The sequence below is a fragment of the Numida meleagris genome, chromosome 3 (assembly GCF_002078875.1).
Source record: "Numida meleagris isolate 19003 breed g44 Domestic line chromosome 3, NumMel1.0, whole genome shotgun sequence".
Lineage (NCBI taxonomy): Eukaryota > Metazoa > Chordata > Aves > Galliformes > Numididae > Numida > Numida meleagris.
In genome coordinates, this window is record NC_034411.1 from 22,276,608 (window position 1) to 22,293,260 (window position 16,653).

The 16,653-nt window shown below is 38.2% G+C and overlaps 1 protein-coding gene across 1 annotated transcript in view; it reads left to right on the top strand.

Annotated features, from left to right (window-relative positions):
- Window positions 1-16,653, top strand: part of KCNH1 (potassium voltage-gated channel subfamily H member 1) — a 182,140-nt gene that overhangs the window by 86,575 nt on the left and 78,912 nt on the right. The window contains exons 9-10 of the mRNA XM_021393204.1: window positions 1,422-1,674; window positions 15,666-15,862. Of these exons, the coding sequence (XP_021248879.1) occupies window positions 1,422-1,674; window positions 15,666-15,862 (450 nt within the window). The remainder of the gene's footprint in view (window positions 1-1,421; window positions 1,675-15,665; window positions 15,863-16,653) is intronic.

A 16,653-nucleotide genomic window follows, 5' to 3' on the forward strand; every position in this document is an offset into this window, starting at 1 on the left:
TTAGATAATTGTGGAGACAGCTATGGCTCTTGCCTATGTTCCATGTTAAATGCTGGTCTTTCTGCCCAAACTCATTCCTGTGAGTCTGGAAGTCTGAGATCTGGCAGGTTTGGGGGCTGCTTGCTGTGGGGCAGGTGAGAGAGATCATCCATGAGTGTCCTACAACTAAGCATTATGGAAATATGTCTCTTTCAAAAGTGATATCCATAATAGCAAGTCTGCTTGGAGGTGGGCCAAAGATAATTTTAACGGCAGTACAGCCGTTTGCCCTTGGAGTACCCTGGTACTGCTTCTCTGCAGAGAGTTCAGAGCTTAGTTCTTTGCTCAAAGGTTTTGCATAGAGCCACAAGGAGGGGTTGGAGGAATAGCCATCTTGTGTCTTGTGTTACCTTTGTATTTTCCAGGAGGGTTTGAATAGAAGCAGCCATCTCTTTCCATGCAGTAAAATGTGTGGGATTAACTCTGAAGCTCACCCTGAGTGCTCCTTAATTGGAGGACATAGTTATTAGCGAGGAGAAAAACAAGACAGACTCGCACTACTCAGAATGTTTTTCTCAAAGAATGTGCTTGAAATGTACTTCCTCACAGACTTTATCTTCCAAGGATTTTGTCAACCTTCTTCACGTTATGTGTTTCCAGAGATTTTGCCAGGAACTTTGAATCTGTACGTGGCGTAGTAATTCTGCATTCTTTCCACTCAGCTGCCTGTATTACATTAAAAATTTTCAGAAATAGTCCTAACTGGTGTTGCAGTGCTAAGCATTGATTTATGTACTTAAGAGGACACATCATCAATAGCTGTGAGGAATGTTGTATTTGGAACATCAAGTTGCCCAACACATACTGTCAAAATCCCTTCTATTTGAACAAAAAATCTGTTACTGCTGCTGAGGGGGTGACTTATAAATACTTGCAAGTCTCAATATTGACCTAATGAAACTTCTAATAAAATTTCTCTTTTTTTCCTTTTTTGATGGTTATGAGATTATACTTTGCTCTGTACAACATTTCTCTCACTTGGAAAATATAATTTGTGCAGTTTTCTCATATAATATGCCTATCAAAATAGTGACCTACCTACTAGAAACAATCCTTCAGCAGTCTTTTCTCCACCACTTTCTGTACTGCTGTGCTGTTATTTTTTTTGTCTTAAAAACTCGATGCCTTATCATGGTAGTGCAATATCCAGCAGAGCATGTTGCTACGATGAAAAAATTTTCCTTCAGGTATTATAAAGTAGACTGAGTATTGTGGCTTATGGGTACGTAATATAATGTAGAAATAAGAGTATGAACTGAGATTAGGAATCTTAGGAGGAAACAATTCTTTAAACCTATGTTTTAAGGGATGAAACAGGAATGGATAATCATGTGTCATATTCAAGCCATGCAGATGAACTGAATGCCTGATTTCCTTTTCAGGTTTTGCAGATATGCCCTAAGGACATGAGAGCAGATATTTGTGTGCATCTGAACCGCAAAGTTTTCAAAGAGCACCCAGCCTTTAGGCTGGCAAGTGATGGGTGCCTTCGGGCACTTGCAATGGAATTTCAGACAGTGCACTGTGCCCCGGGAGACCTGATCTACCACGCTGGTGAGAGCGTCGACAGCCTTTGCTTTGTGGTTTCAGGGTCTTTGGAAGTAATCCAGGATGACGAGGTTGTTGCTATTTTGGGTGAGTTTCATAGCTGATACACACATTGTGTGCAAGTATAAATGTACTGAGTGTTTTTCTAGCCTCTTCGACTCAAGCACTTAAGTCATTCTTTACAAAAGCTCCAGTCAGGTTAGCTTTGTCACAGCCCAGTGTGATGTATTTTAATGAAATAGGCAGCTATATGATGTTAGATGTTTATTGTCTGGAAAAATGGAAAGCGAATAGGAAAAAAATACTCGCATAGTATCATGCAGAAGCATTGCATGAAGTCATTGGCTTCTTCCTGTTCCGCATAGGTGAATGGGAAGGGCAGTTATCTCATGTGCAGATTGCTTCAACTCTCTTCTCATCAGTGGAAGCACTGAGAGGTTCCTGTTGGTGTTCTTCCTATCTTGCCATATCTCCTTTCATGAGGAATTATATTTAGGACTTCAGAAAACTTATTTTTAAAGCATCTGGCCTTCCTACCTGCCTCCCTTCCACCCTCCTGTTAAAAATATAGTTTTTCTGAACACTTTTCAGTTAGCTTTACTTTAGATTGTTTGTTGAAACTATTTATCTCAATAAGTCAAAGTAATATAAAAATTCATAGCTGAGTTATGTTAACTTGGAGTGACAGCTTTAGGTTGGAGGCACTAAAAAGTAGCTGATAGTGCTGTGAACAACAGTCTGAAGCAAAGCTAGGAGAAAAGAGTGTGATAATTCAAAAGATGTAGATAAATGGTGGGGTGGCTGAAGCATTGAAAAGGTAATACTTATCCTTTGATTCTGTCAGGCCCTTTTGTGATAAAGTAAGTTCTCATGGTGGCTTTATCCAGTACCTGTCACTCATAGGAACCTGGTAAAGAACTTGGTAAGCCTAATTATTCTAAACACATACACTCAACTCTAAGAGGAATGTCTACTGGAAAATGAGATGGCTAATAGTATTCAGAGTTCAGTTTTCCTCTCCTTCTGAACAGGATTGCATATATAGCACAGCGTGAATTTCATGTCCTGAAGAATCAAGTCCATGATATTTTGTGCTATACAAGAAACTAAAAAAGGTGAAAAGTAGTGGGATAACTGTTTATTTTTCTCCTGGAATCAGGTTGTGAAATCATCTATTGAAAGTTCCTCCATCCTGATGAAAATGGTTAACTGAAGTTTTTCCCTATTCTAAATCAGTAGGACTGGTACTCCTTCAGCATTGTGTAATGTAGCAACCACATTACTGAAGATGCTGCAGGAGATAGGCCAAGATTTCCTGCCTAACATCTTTGCAGTTGTCTTATCAGTAGAACAGCAATGATTTTTTTTTTAATTTCATTTTCAGCTAAACTTGCCAAACATTTGATAAAAGCACAGCAGATAAAACAAGGCACTACAAGGAAAAAAAGTAGTCTACACTGTACGAGAAACATGATTGTCGCTGGTCATTCACTCATAACAGCTTATTCCATAAGTTTTGTTTACCAATCACAACTAAGCACGGCTCAGAACATGTGGCATGTAGCACGTAACCATGTGAAGAATTCTGTAGGGTAATTTCAGTTAACAGATATTACAGGGTGCCTATAATCTCCTCACAGACATTCTTGAAAAAAATACAGTGCATAAGTTATTTGAAGTGAATTATTTGCTCAGGTTTGGCTGTCACTGAATAAAGCAGGCTTTGCAATTTGCAGTGTAGCCTGTATCTTCTGCACAACAGAGGAATAAATTGCATCTCTAAATTACTCTGTGTGACTGCAGAACAACATTACGTAAACCAAAGGCAATCTACACTTGATCCTTAAAGTATCCAATTCATATGAAAAATTTTCAAGTTCTGGAATCGTTTAGCCTTGCAGACAGGCATACAAAAGTGTATCATGTAGCCTTGGAGTTTGGAGCGTATTTTGTGCACCTGCATTGACTCATGCAAAAAGTAGATTCTCAGTTCAGGCTTGCATTCTTACAACAAGGAGCTGACTTAGATTGACCTGGATTAATGGGAGTACTGATTTAGAAGGACTTGCACATGGGTCAGAAGTGGAAAAAATTTACTCTTTGTTTTGGATCACCTAATATTACATTCCCTGTTAATCTGACTTAGAGACAACACAACATGAATAAATTTCAAAAAAAAGAAGTGACCATAGCACTTGTAGTAAAAGTTAAAAGAAATGTTGTATGAAGTTTGATTTGTTGAATGAGACACATTTCTGAATTGTATCCAAAATTTCTATTGAAATAAAGAAATTACTAGCGTTAATGTACCACAATCTTTGGACTTGATGTGTCAAAAAAAAAAAAAAAAACTATCCCCCATAAATATAGAAATTTGCCTTTAGGAAAGTTGATTTACTTATGATTTATTTGTGATTCATTCTAAAACAAATAGTAAAGACAAGCAAGACAGCAAGACAAGCCACTGTATCACTGTGCTTTTTTATGGTAATTTTTCAATTAGGATGGGAATTATGTAGAAGTGGAGATTGGCTAGCAGGAAGCAGCCTGGATGAAATACAGTTCAGTTTTCTGTAGATTGCTTCTCTTCTGTATATACCATTGTTATCACTTAGGAAAAAGCTCTGAGATATGCTCAGCACTTTATGGAAGACAAAGACAAATAATGCGGTCCCTGCCTTGAAGAGAACTGAGTGAACCGTAGGTCATCCAGGACTTCCTTTAAGAGACTGTTTTCTACCTGACTTTGCTTTTAACTTTTCTAAGCCTTACCCATTTGGACTGATGCTGCTTTATCCATTGGAGACCGACTTATCTCTTGGAACCACGGTTGCTTAAAAACTTACCCATTTATCCACATGTGGTTAGGGAAAATGGGTTATTTTGTCACTGCTAAAAAGCAATCCGGAATGTATATGCACTTCAGTTGGCAGCACTCGTTTCTCTGCTTTGGGTCATAACCTTCAGGGTGAGCCACTGGCCATCTAAAAACCTAACTTTGTCACAGGCCCTTAAAAAGCTAAAATTTGCTCATCCTCAGGAGAGATCTGCTGGATTTTAATATAATGAATATCTTAAAAAGTTTCCCCCTGACATCTTATGATCTCAGACAGGGATCATAAGATCTGGCTACAGCTGTGTTTAAGATAAACAGGGGAAAGGGGATTGTAAGAGGAGCGTGAATTAAGCTAGCCTCGCTAGTTGTTTCTTAATTTAGGGAGGCTGGAGGACCTGAACTCTCTTTCAGTGCACTTTTTGTATTTTTTACATTATGAAGGACTGCGTTTCCTTAGTAGAGCATGAGAATACAGATTGTGTTTTATAACTGCAGTAAGCAAGAAACTGCTGGATGTCAGACTGAGTAGATGTTATGCCACTGCTGAGGCTGACAGGGTACTTCTGAGGCTTCAGCCTTTTAGTCTGTGGCCCTTCTTATCTCTCCTCACCATTGCTAAAGGAACTACTAGTTCTTGTGTTATATTTCTAATTGCATGTGTGCATTGAAAATGTAATAAAAATTGTAAAATAAAAAAAATCATGGCATAGTAGCAAAGTTAACTTCTTGTATTTTCTGGAAACATGGTGAAGGAGAGGATAGAAAGCCTTGTTAGAAAAGAAATTATATTGTGTTGATATAAAAATATCTGAATGATCAAGAATGTTAAGATCAAGATGCTAAGAATTATCTTAGCAGAAAGTAATCAATTCTAAGTTAGAGATTGTATTCCAAGACTGAACTGAAAATCCCTCTTTTCTAGTGAAACTGAAGGAAGCAATGCATTCTTGGACTGAGGGTGAATCCAACCAATTCTGTTTAAAATTGAAATCTTTGAAATTTGAGAATGCATTTCAGTAAAAGACTGAAACGAGGGATGTAACACCTCTCCTACAAGGACGGGGGGGCTCTTCAGCCTGGAGAATAGAAGGCTCTGAGGTGACCTGGTAGCGGCCTTTCAAGTATCTAAAGGAGGGCTACAGATAAGAAGGAGACAGACTCTTTATCAGGATCTGTTGTAACAGAACAAGGGGAAATGGTTCCAAGTTTAAAGAGGGTAGATTTAGGTTATATATAAGGAAAACGTCATTTACTGTGAGGCTGGTGAGGCACTGGAAGAGGTTACCCAAAGAGGAGGTGGATGTCCTGTCCCTGGAGACATTCAAGGTGAGGCTGGACCAGGCTCTGAGCAACCTGATTGAGCTGTGGATATCCCTGTTCATTGCAGAGGAGTTGGACTAGATGATCTTTAAAGGTCCCTTCCAACTCTAAGGATTCTATGAAACTGAGAGAAGGTGAACCTTGAAATTAGGATGACAGACTATTATTCTTTAAAGCAGTGTCTTGTCCTTAAATTTTCAGACTGCTGCAATATTTGTCAACTAATTACTCCCAGAGGGCCTGACTGCGCAGCAAATCTTCACTGTGTGAATTGTTCAAAGTTGCTGAAGTAGTCTTGTTGATCCCTGCGAAGGATCATCTGTGCATATGGATGTCTTTCAGATTTGATTAGGCTAGGAGCCCTTAAGCCTTTGTTTAACAATTGAAATTAAAGCCTTGAAAACTACTGTGGTCCTCAAAGCTGACCAACAGATAAAAGTAATAACATTTGCTAGAAGGTTTAGTTTGAAAAGAGAAACAAATTCCCCACCCCCCAAAACAGTTTATCCCAAGAGCAGAGCAGTTTATCCCAAACTTGCATCCCAGCTGTTTTGCATTTATTATGTTTTTGCTATCCTTATTTGAGCTAAGAACTTTCAAAAGAATAAGCTTTTCAATAGACTTTTGGTTTAGCAAAAAAGTATTAATGACTTATATCCCATACTGTGGGATATAAGCTGTGACCAGCTATTAATATTTGTGGAAATGATGTAAGATGTCAAAAGCCAGTAGAGAGCTTTATGCATATGCTTGTTTTTTCACAAGAGGTTGATCATAAAATATCTCAGGTTTCAGACATGTAGATAGGATCCTTCCTTGTTTGTCCTGAATAAAAGTAGAGAATCCTAGTCACATGAGCAGGTTGGAGAATTGTGAATAGCTTTAGTGGTGTGCTGATCTACAGTCCAATGACTATCATAGTATCCAAAAGTCATAAGATGACCTGAAAAAGAGTAAGCTTCATAATAGATTTTTTTAATCCAGCATCACGCTTCAATAAGAAAATGATTGTTCTCTTTGTGCATTGTCCTGTGACTTGGTTCCTGGCTGACTTGTTCTGAGTATGCTATTGTACAGTAGCACAAATGAATGCCTACAGGTTTCTATGGTATGGCCACAGAGTTGGCTGACCTATAACTGACAGTGGCCTCAGAAATAGTGTAAAAACATTTGCCTGATACGTGTGCTGGTAAAATGCATTCAGTTTGTGAATGACGGTTTATAATTGATGGAATCAGCCATGTACTATATATAATCTTTTCATATGTAAAATGGACCCAGCACTTGAATGGAGAATAAGATAAGATAGCCTTCTTCCGTGTCACTGGGTTCAGCTGAGATTGATCATGGCTGAGGAGATTTTTGCACTACTGAGTCTTGTGCCTAGTTTGGTTCTACCCAGAATTGCACCAGATTGAGGCAGACTGGACTGCCTAAGGAGGCAAGAATTTGAACAATTTTGTATGCTTCTCATTCCCTTTTTTTTTCTTTTCTGTTTTTAAACCAGTAGGACTTAATGGAAACCATTCAGATTGTTGATCTCTCTTTTACACTTAAATGTGCTGTCTCTGTCCTCTAACGTACATCTCTGAATTTTGAACCCTGTAGTACTTGTCTGCCCTGTAGCCTTTTACCAACTACTCCAGCAATTTCACCTTTTCATAGTTGAAAAAATGGTAATTACTGAAATAGGGCAGAGTGGTTAAAATGGCTGAATGCTGACTGCCATGGCTTAGACTGCAGTGAGTTGGAAACAGTATTGTTCCAGTGCTGTACACACTACGTAAGGCATCTGCTTAAAAGAGTTGAATCCTATGTCAGAATGTAGACAGAAGATGGAAGGGCAAAAATATTGGGTTTACTCTGCCGTCCCAAGAAAGTGATGGTTCCTTATGCCCATCTTTAACACTTGCTGCAGAACCCTGCATGAAAGCAAGCAGAGGTAGGACCACAGCTGCCTGCAGGTGTATACAGCATAGGCGTTCACCTCTACTCCTGGTACGCTTGTCAAGAAATGGCATTTCTCTTTCAGTCCAAGTGGAGGAGGCCACGTGCTAATATTTCTGCACATGGAGTATGATTTCACTTTCAGCTGGCAGGTAACGTAAGTGAGATAGGAAGGGAAATTAAGGCAATAATTTATTGTGAGCTAGGAAAATCATTGCCCTCTGCAAGGACAGTTTACAATTGTTATTCCTTTTGCTGTCATCAAAGCCAAAGGAAAACAGTAAAATGTAGATAGTACATAATCATGAGAATAACGTATGCAGTAACTCTGTCAAGAATTTTTAGGCTAGACCTGACTGCATTATTTATCACTGTTAGGGGGAAGCAGGATATATCTAATCTATCTCACTTTTTTTATTGGATTGAGGGGCCAGGCTGCATATGATGCCCATATATTTGCTTTTAAGATCACACGTGAGCTGGAGGAAGTGAAAATTGAATGTTTCTAATACAGATCTTTTATTGTTATTTACAAAACTATAGCATTGATGTGACTGCAGACTGTGGTTTTAACATGATATTGTAGGAAGCTTGATGTGCTATGTTTTATTTTAGCAGGATATTAAATGCTCCATTTACTTTGAGTGGAGAAATTCCTGCTGATTTAATCTTATCTAATTGCAGTCTTAAAGGAGCATTATAAGAACAATTGTTTGTTTTCCTCACAATTGTTTTAGCTTACTCATCTAGCCATAAGTATTTCATTCAGATGGGGCTTCATTGAGTTTTTGGTAGGGCAGATTTCATCCTGATAGGACAGAGCAATTTTTAAGGGCAACTGCACCAGAGGGATGAGGTTTTTTAGAGGGAAAACTGTGGTGCAGAAGTACTGTCTGTCTTAGGCCTTCTCAGTGGAGAAGTGTTGCATCTTTCGTGCAATCACATGGAAATTGCTTCTCAGCAGGCTTGAAGATGTTGGATGTTAACTGCACTGAGCTTGAACTGCTATCTTTTCACTGTCCCAATACCTGAGCTAACTCATGTTTCCCTAAACTACACTGCTTTATGTACAATTCAGAATTTGTGTGCCTTGAGGCCTGTTAATATTTAATACCAAGTCTTTGAAAAATATTCCTTAATTCTTTATTTTTTACTTGAGTTTTAAATATAGGTAAACTTTGCTTTCTGTCAAAAATACCAGGCTGCTGTGCTTTTAGATTTGAGAGGTAGATGCTGGATTATGGATGGTATTAGGTTTGCCTTAATATTTTCAAACATGGTATCTTACATCACTGCATTATTTGTGCTATTGAATGACACTGTGATGTGAACAGGGGTTTTCTTTGGAAAGGAGTGATTGAAATTAAAATCCAGCTTTATCTTCAGTAGTTCTGTTGTGCTCTTTGTATTGTTTAAAGCTGGTTCATTCAGGTTGACATACATAGGCAGATTGGACAAGTTGCATGTTTCTATGAAATGATTCAGCGAACATCAACTGAAAGAACAATTGTATAAGTCTGATTTCCTCAATGCCAGCCCAAGCACGCTATTAGGAAACGAACTGGAAGTGAAGATGATACTAAAATTTTTTAATATACACCATTTAATTATGGCATAAAAGAGATCTACATTAATGGAAAATTTTAATTTCATGGGAGATATAGAAGCAACATGGAAACATTTTGTTGTGAAGTATAGGTTCATTCCAAATAATGATTTTGGAGAGAGAATCCCTTATTCCTGTACTCAAGCTATTCAGAAGAGAAAGTATGGGTTGACATCAGGAGTTGATTATTTTGAGGCTTCTGCCAGACACTGCCTGTTCAGTGTCTAGTTTCCAGTAGAGCATTAAAAGTAGGAGTTATTATGAAAAAGCCATTGTGCTCTAGTATCTATAAATGATGGAGCTGTGCATGCATTGGAAACACAGATTTATGATTTATAAAACACTTGATAAATGATCTGCTGGAATACGTGGGGAGAAGGGGACTCACTATGCGTAAAAGCTTCAGTGGTAAACTTGGCCCTGCAAATTATATTACTTTTTCTATGGCTTAGCGATTTATTGTTGCAAATTAATGCAACTTCATATAGCATGCCTGCTACTTTTAGATAGTCTAACACCACCATGTGTGAAAGAAAGCTCCTTTTGAAGACAGTAATGCCTTGCAGGTTCCTGGCAGCAGTGGCTTACTGGCAGCCAACATTGAGATATGGTGGGGATGAGACTCCAGCATGTTCCTTGATATCCCAGGGTGGATTTGGAAGGCTTGCCTACTGCAATTGTATGTGTTTGTATACCTCTCTCTGAAGAGAGGTGTGAAGAGAAAACAATGAAAAAACCTACCAATATTCATGGAGCACTTGCATGTTTTCCTTCATTGTCTACAAGTTTCAAAATATTTTTTTTTCTGAGGTACATTTCAAAACATTTATTCTAGAGGGCGAAATCCAATTCTTTAAAATCTTTTGAAAGCTTTTGTCTGAAAATGAAAAGAAAAAAAAGATTTTAAAATGTAAGGGCTTTAACCTAATCTTCAAGCAACAGCTATAACATGAGGCCTGTTTCTAAGTTATTGGAAAAGAACTGCAAGGATGCTGTGATATGAACCTCACATAGGTTGAAGTAACACTGTTCATGCAGTGATGGCACATACTGAGCTGTATTTTTCCCCATTACTTAGCAAATGCAAACAAATTCAAATACATTTGTGACTCGTTATTTGAGCTGGCAACTTCCATGTTTTCTGAGTTTGGTAGAAACTTGTCATGTCTTTATTATAACTTTTTATGTTAACTATTAAAAAGCAAGTAAGGGTAAATGATTCTGATGCATCTTCCTGGCTTTTAGTGAGGAAGACTTGTAGAGCCCAGCTAACATTTTAAAGCTGTTCTTCTTATCACATTAAATCAAATATTGACATATAATCCATGCTCTATTCACAGAAACAAATAAACACAATAATAACAATAGAAATCGTAGCTGTAACTAATTCATGTTGTTGCTTCTCATCCAGTCCTTTGAAATAAACACTTTCATTTTTTCTTGTACGGTAATGCTCTTCAATAGAAAAAATATGATTCAGTTGTATAGCAAGCTAACTGCAAAACTGATGCCAATCTGTGTTTTAAAGCATGAACAGATACACTGTGCTTCCATTCGTGCAGCTGGTGAATCACTGCAAGTGCAGTTTTGTTTTTTATCACTGTAACAGTTCTTTTGGTTTCAGTGGGACTGCTACTCAGGCTTTTTTTTTTTCCTCCTGCCTTGTGGAGGAAAAGAATGATTAAAAGCCTCTGGTTAATGGAAAATAGTACATTCTCAGCCTTGCAGTTGGTTGTTCAATTACTATGACATGTCTTGGTTTGAACTCAAGAAGTCTTAAGAAAATCTAAAGTAGCAGATCACTTCCATGCATCACCTCTAGTGTGTTGGAGCGCCAAGCTACAGACTGTGCAGTGGCTGTTGGATTGCGCAGGTTATGGGGACACAACACTGGGACAAAAACTGCATGTTCCACCTTGATGCCAAACTGTAGCTCTGGTTCTTCTGGCTGGCAGTTATTCTTTGCCTAAAACAATGCACCATCCATAGGAAAATTTATTTTTGCTGTGATGCGCTCTGGGGAGCAGTGCTGGGGATCTGCTTGTGCAGGTGCTGCAGCTGCAGTGGATGTCTGATCAGCATCACAGATAACAGTATTTGCTGACACCAGACTTCCAAGATAAACTTGGTTCTGCACTGAGCAGTATTTAGTTCTTCTGGCTTGTGTTGTGTTTGCTGAGACTATGTCAGATCACAATTCTTCTACTGTTTAAACATGCTGATGAAGGTAAATCTGGAGGAGGCCTCAGTCAGGCTGATATCAGCTGCTGTAACAACTATTACTATTGAGTTGAGTGTGATTCTGAGATAAAGGCTTTGGCTGATGTGCTGAAAATCCTTGGATGGATGTGAATGCCATGAAAGTCCATGCTGACTTGGAAGACTTTTAATGTACAAATCCCTGGCCTCTTCTCCTTACCTAGCACCTATTACCTGCATCACACTAAAACTGTACCATGACACTGAGACGTCTAGAACCAGAAGATGATCTAAGCATTTTGCCAGTCAGGATCTTCCACATTATGTGTTATGGATAGTGTGAATCTTCTGTTTGTGAGCTCTCCAGTACTTCCTGTTGCAGTACAGAAAAAACGAAGTGCTGTTCTAGTAGGCACATCATGGCAGTATGGCTCATAAAGTGTGAGCACAGTTCTGTTCCTGAGCAGAATCAGCAGAACACTCAAATAAGCTGCAATTTCTAGATCTTCATTCTGAGTGCTGCTTTTAGGAGACAGAGTAGATGCGGATCCTTTGCCTGACTCTGGCTGAATTTGCAGCGGTAACAGAGAAATCCTAATTTCACTTTAAGATGAACGTCAATATGGAGGAAGAGATTGATAAAGAATAAGCATGGAAACAGAAGGTGCTGGTTATATGAAATAATTCTTCAGAGTTTAAATATATCGGAGTTTGAGGACTTGTTATTACAATTAAACAAGCAAATATAAAAGGCAGAAAACTATTTGGTTTTCCAGTGCGTGCTGCGCTGAGAGTGAGAAAGGTCCTCAGCCCACAAGACCAGCAGGGAAAATAAATGATTAATGGTGAAAGTTTAGATCATCCACTTTAAGAGTGATTGATAGGGAGTGTTCCTGGCAAATGCCTGGAATTCTGTGAGAGGGCAATGAGAAATGCAAAGTACTGACAAACAAATGACCATCTGCATTTCTCTGGCTTTTTAATCTTTCTTCAAAGTGAGATGTATGAAACTTGGTGTTATATAGAAAAGGAGGCTTTTGACTCAGGTTTTCTAATGATGCCTTAGACTTTGCCAAACGCATTTTGACGAGTTTGAAAGTGTTACTTTACTCTTCTTTCCAATTGCTGGTGTTCTTGATAAAACAGCTTCTTTCTTAAATTCCCTTTTTCTGAGTGATTGTTCTTACTTTATGGAGAACATGTAAACAAAGGGACATCAAGTATGCATCATTTGAAAAATGAGTTTTATAGAAGTAAAGCAGTGCGATACTCATATGTCTGCCTTTCTTTGGAAATTTGACCATTATATGGGATTGATTTTATCTAGAGCTCTGGTAGTTAGCTGTTAACTTCAAGGAAACTGTTACTAATTGAAAATAGTACAGCTTCTTGCTTTTGCCTGCTTTATTTCTTAAAATGTGAGGCTTCTGCAATCTGACTCAGTTTTTAATCCATGTGTTACATGTAAGTGTGCGTCCAGCAGACGTACCTTGCTTGTGTGCTTCTTGCTGCAAGTGGGAACCACCTGGCAGTGCCCTTCTTGCAGAGCAGAGTTCTGGGAGAGCTGCAAATGACAGGAGGAAACTGGGGCTGCTGGCATGGGCGAAGGACACAATTGTGTCTTCACGTGTTACATGAAAAGCAGTTAAATTTTTGAAAGGATAAAACCTAACTAACTTGCGTGTTGTGTTTCATTTCCTGTGTACACAGAGCAGCACCGTAACGTATGTAGTTGCATTGTACTAATTAGATTTCATGCTGCTATGGTATGGGGCACTAGAATAATTATTGTGTCTTTTTGTAATGCGGAAACTTCTCTGGAGATATTAAGAAATAGCCCTAGAAACAAGCTGGAATTTGTCTCCTTTATGCTTGGACTACCCGCTCTGACTGGTGCTCATCAGTGACAGCACATTTCTATACTTGACAGTTTCCAGAGTGTTAATTAAAACCGTTGTTTAGCTAATTACCTGGAATATTCCAAGTAAAAGCATATTTATTCCAAAAGCAAACAATCAATTTTTACCTAGTGAAGCGTATCAATTTTTATGGTGCGTAAAAGTCTTTTCATTTCAATTTTGAATATGTTGTATGTTTCTCTGTCTAAATGCTTGGCGGATGATGTTCTATTTTAACTGAATGGAAGCTATTTTTGTATGCCATTTTTAAGGCATCTGCTGAAAAAAGCGTATGCTTAAATAATTGAAAATGTGAAAAGTCAGTGTCATTAAAAATGAAAAGTTACTTACTGCAGTGACCTGTTGGGCTACCACCACGTTCCCTGATACGCAACTTTCGTAGTATTGCTAGATGTTGATGCTGCCCTTTGTAAAGGGACAGCGGTAGAAAGGATATGATTATGGTGCTTTTGCCTAACTCTGTGGGGAAAAATGTGTTTACAGATGGTTTCAGTGTCTATATACATTTGAAATGGAAAGACAGTGTATGCTCTTCTAAAGCATTCAGGGAAAAACTGGTCCCTGGCAGCTGGACTGTGCAGGCATCTGTGGAAGACTGGGAGCACATCAGTGTGAAGCCCACTTATTGTGCTACAGTATAGCGTGTCATCAGGCTGAGGTAGCTTCTTCTCAAAGAGAAAACACCTGGCCTCTAATGGAAGAGGTCACATAAAGGTGGAAGTACAGCTCAAGAGCTGATGTGAATGCTCTTGGTCATATTTAGAAGGCTTCTTGACCATTTTCTTCATGATACTTCTCTTGATTTTCATGTAGACTTCTATGCGTTGCTACTTATTTAGGGAAAAAACCTAAAAAGGCCAAGGTGAAGTCAGTAAATTAATACATATCTTGATGATTTGGCTTTAAGAATGACTACAGGCAGATTATTACTTGTAAAACAAGGGAGTAACCAGCCCTAGCACAACTTGGTAGATGTTATGAATGTATTTCTGTTGTTGCTTTGTCTTAGAAGAGATCTGCAGTGGTGATATAACACAGCAGAGATTTCAGAGAAAAATACCATTCAAAGCAAGAACGGTGTTGTCACTCATTATCAAGAGAACATCTGAATATTCTTATCTTGTTAGCGATGTATGTTGGAAAACAGAAAAACAAAAAGTGGCCATTACTCTGGAAAGCAGCTTGTTAACTTTCTCCTAAACACTCCCCTTTGTGCCCAGCCTGAGTCAGGATATAACCAGTGAAATCCTCCGTGGGGACTGCTCTTCAGGCAGATTTTAGTATATTTGCCACGTGTTCTAGTGCCCAGATTGGTGCAGATGTTCTTATTCCTCAGTCAGGATTTCACTGGTCGTTCCCAGACTAATAGAGATGGGCACATAGGAACATTTGTGAGAAGGTTATAAGGAAATGGTGTGTTTTCTGTCTTCCCATACATAACAACTGGATATTCTTGTCAGTATTATCTTGATGGTAACTCACTTGTACTCGTCTTCTTTTTGACAACACTGCTACCTTAAACCTCTACTGTATTATATGGGTGCACAACACAGAGCTACTGGAAGATTTTTTTTGAGACTCTTACCAGTTGGAAAGCACTAGAGACCTCAGAGATGTGAGATCTGCTCTTTCATGCTTTTGTAAAGGGGAACTTTTCCACTGATGATCTTATAAAATAGACCCAACTTACTTTAATAATGATGTATAGTAACGTTTTGTTACTATACTATATATATACACTATAGTATATGTTATATACTATATAACATTTATACTATATTATAACTGCACTGAGTTTATTGGCACAGCGGTGGGTGATAGCCAGATTAAGAAAACTCAGTAACTTGTAAGAAACAAATCCTTTGCAGGTCAGGGAATGGGCATTTCGAAAAGGCATTTTCTCTCAGTTAAATTCTTTAAAAGAGGTAGGAAGAGAACATAAATGAAGACTGAAGTGCTTTTCTTGACTTTAAGAGAAAAATCTTTATTGATATTTAAAGGGGAATTGTCCCTTAGAAACACTTTTTGATTGTGATTTATCTTTACAAAATTTTCTGGGCCATTGTAATTAATGGAAAGGCAGTAAAAAAGGTTATCAGTGGAATATTTAAATGATTTTGTTTTCCAGCCAGAATCTTATATGAGTGTATAAAATGGAAAAACTGTGACTTCGTAAATGAGATGTCTGCTCTTCGCTATTTTTGGCAGAAATAGCACTGTTATTGAAAGCAATGCTGCTTCTTTTCTCTAGGCAAAGGAGATGTTTTTGGCGATGTCTTCTGGAAGGAGTCTACCCTTGCCCAGTCCTGTGCAAATGTAAGGGCTTTGACCTACTGTGATCTTCACGTGATTAAGAGAGATGCCTTGCAGAAAGTGTTGGAGTTCTATACAGCCTTTTCACACTCCTTCTCCAGAAATCTCATTTTGACTTACAACTTGAGAAAAAGGGTAAGTAGCTTTGATTTAACGTACTATATAAATGGTCACTTTTAAGGTCTGTCTGTATGAAAACCTGAATTGGCTTGAATTCTGACATTCTTCACAGCCTCCCTTGAAAGATGTTTTTTCAGACCTTGCCTAAGAGATATGGCTAGCATGTGGAGTCAAAAGGCCATACGCGTTGTATTCCAGTGCTAGCTTTAAAGGGAGCTGGACTGTGTATATGTGAAAGTCTCATATCTTTATGAAGTGCGCAGATTTCCATGTAATTGCAATCTGCTATGCACTTTTAATGAAACAGAGTTACCTACTTTATTTTGTAAAGCAGCTAAAAAGACATTAGGTGTGTTGCCTGAAGTTATGAGGAAGATGGAAGAAAAGGTATGAAACCTAATTATGTAGAATAAAAATTAACTGCAACCACAATGGGAAATTAATATGAGCTTGGCTGATTCTATCAAGATTTATATCCATTAGTAACAATCAGATTTTGGAATTACTGTGTCTATCTAATTAATGCTTCCATTTTCTTATCCTTGATACTTTTCTGTCTTAATTTCTTCCTGTGTGCCAGTTCAAGGTATTTTGTCAAATGTGAATCATCGTAACCTAATATTCCAGTTTAAATTCTGTGAATTTAAATTCTTCAGTGAATCACCATTGTAGAAATTTATTAAGACTGTAGTAGGTATAATTCAGTTGCTATGATATTATGATGCAGCAAAGAAGACAGCGGTCTGAAAGTAAGTTGGATCAGCTATACTTGTTTTAAAAGATTTTATGATATAAGGATACTTGAA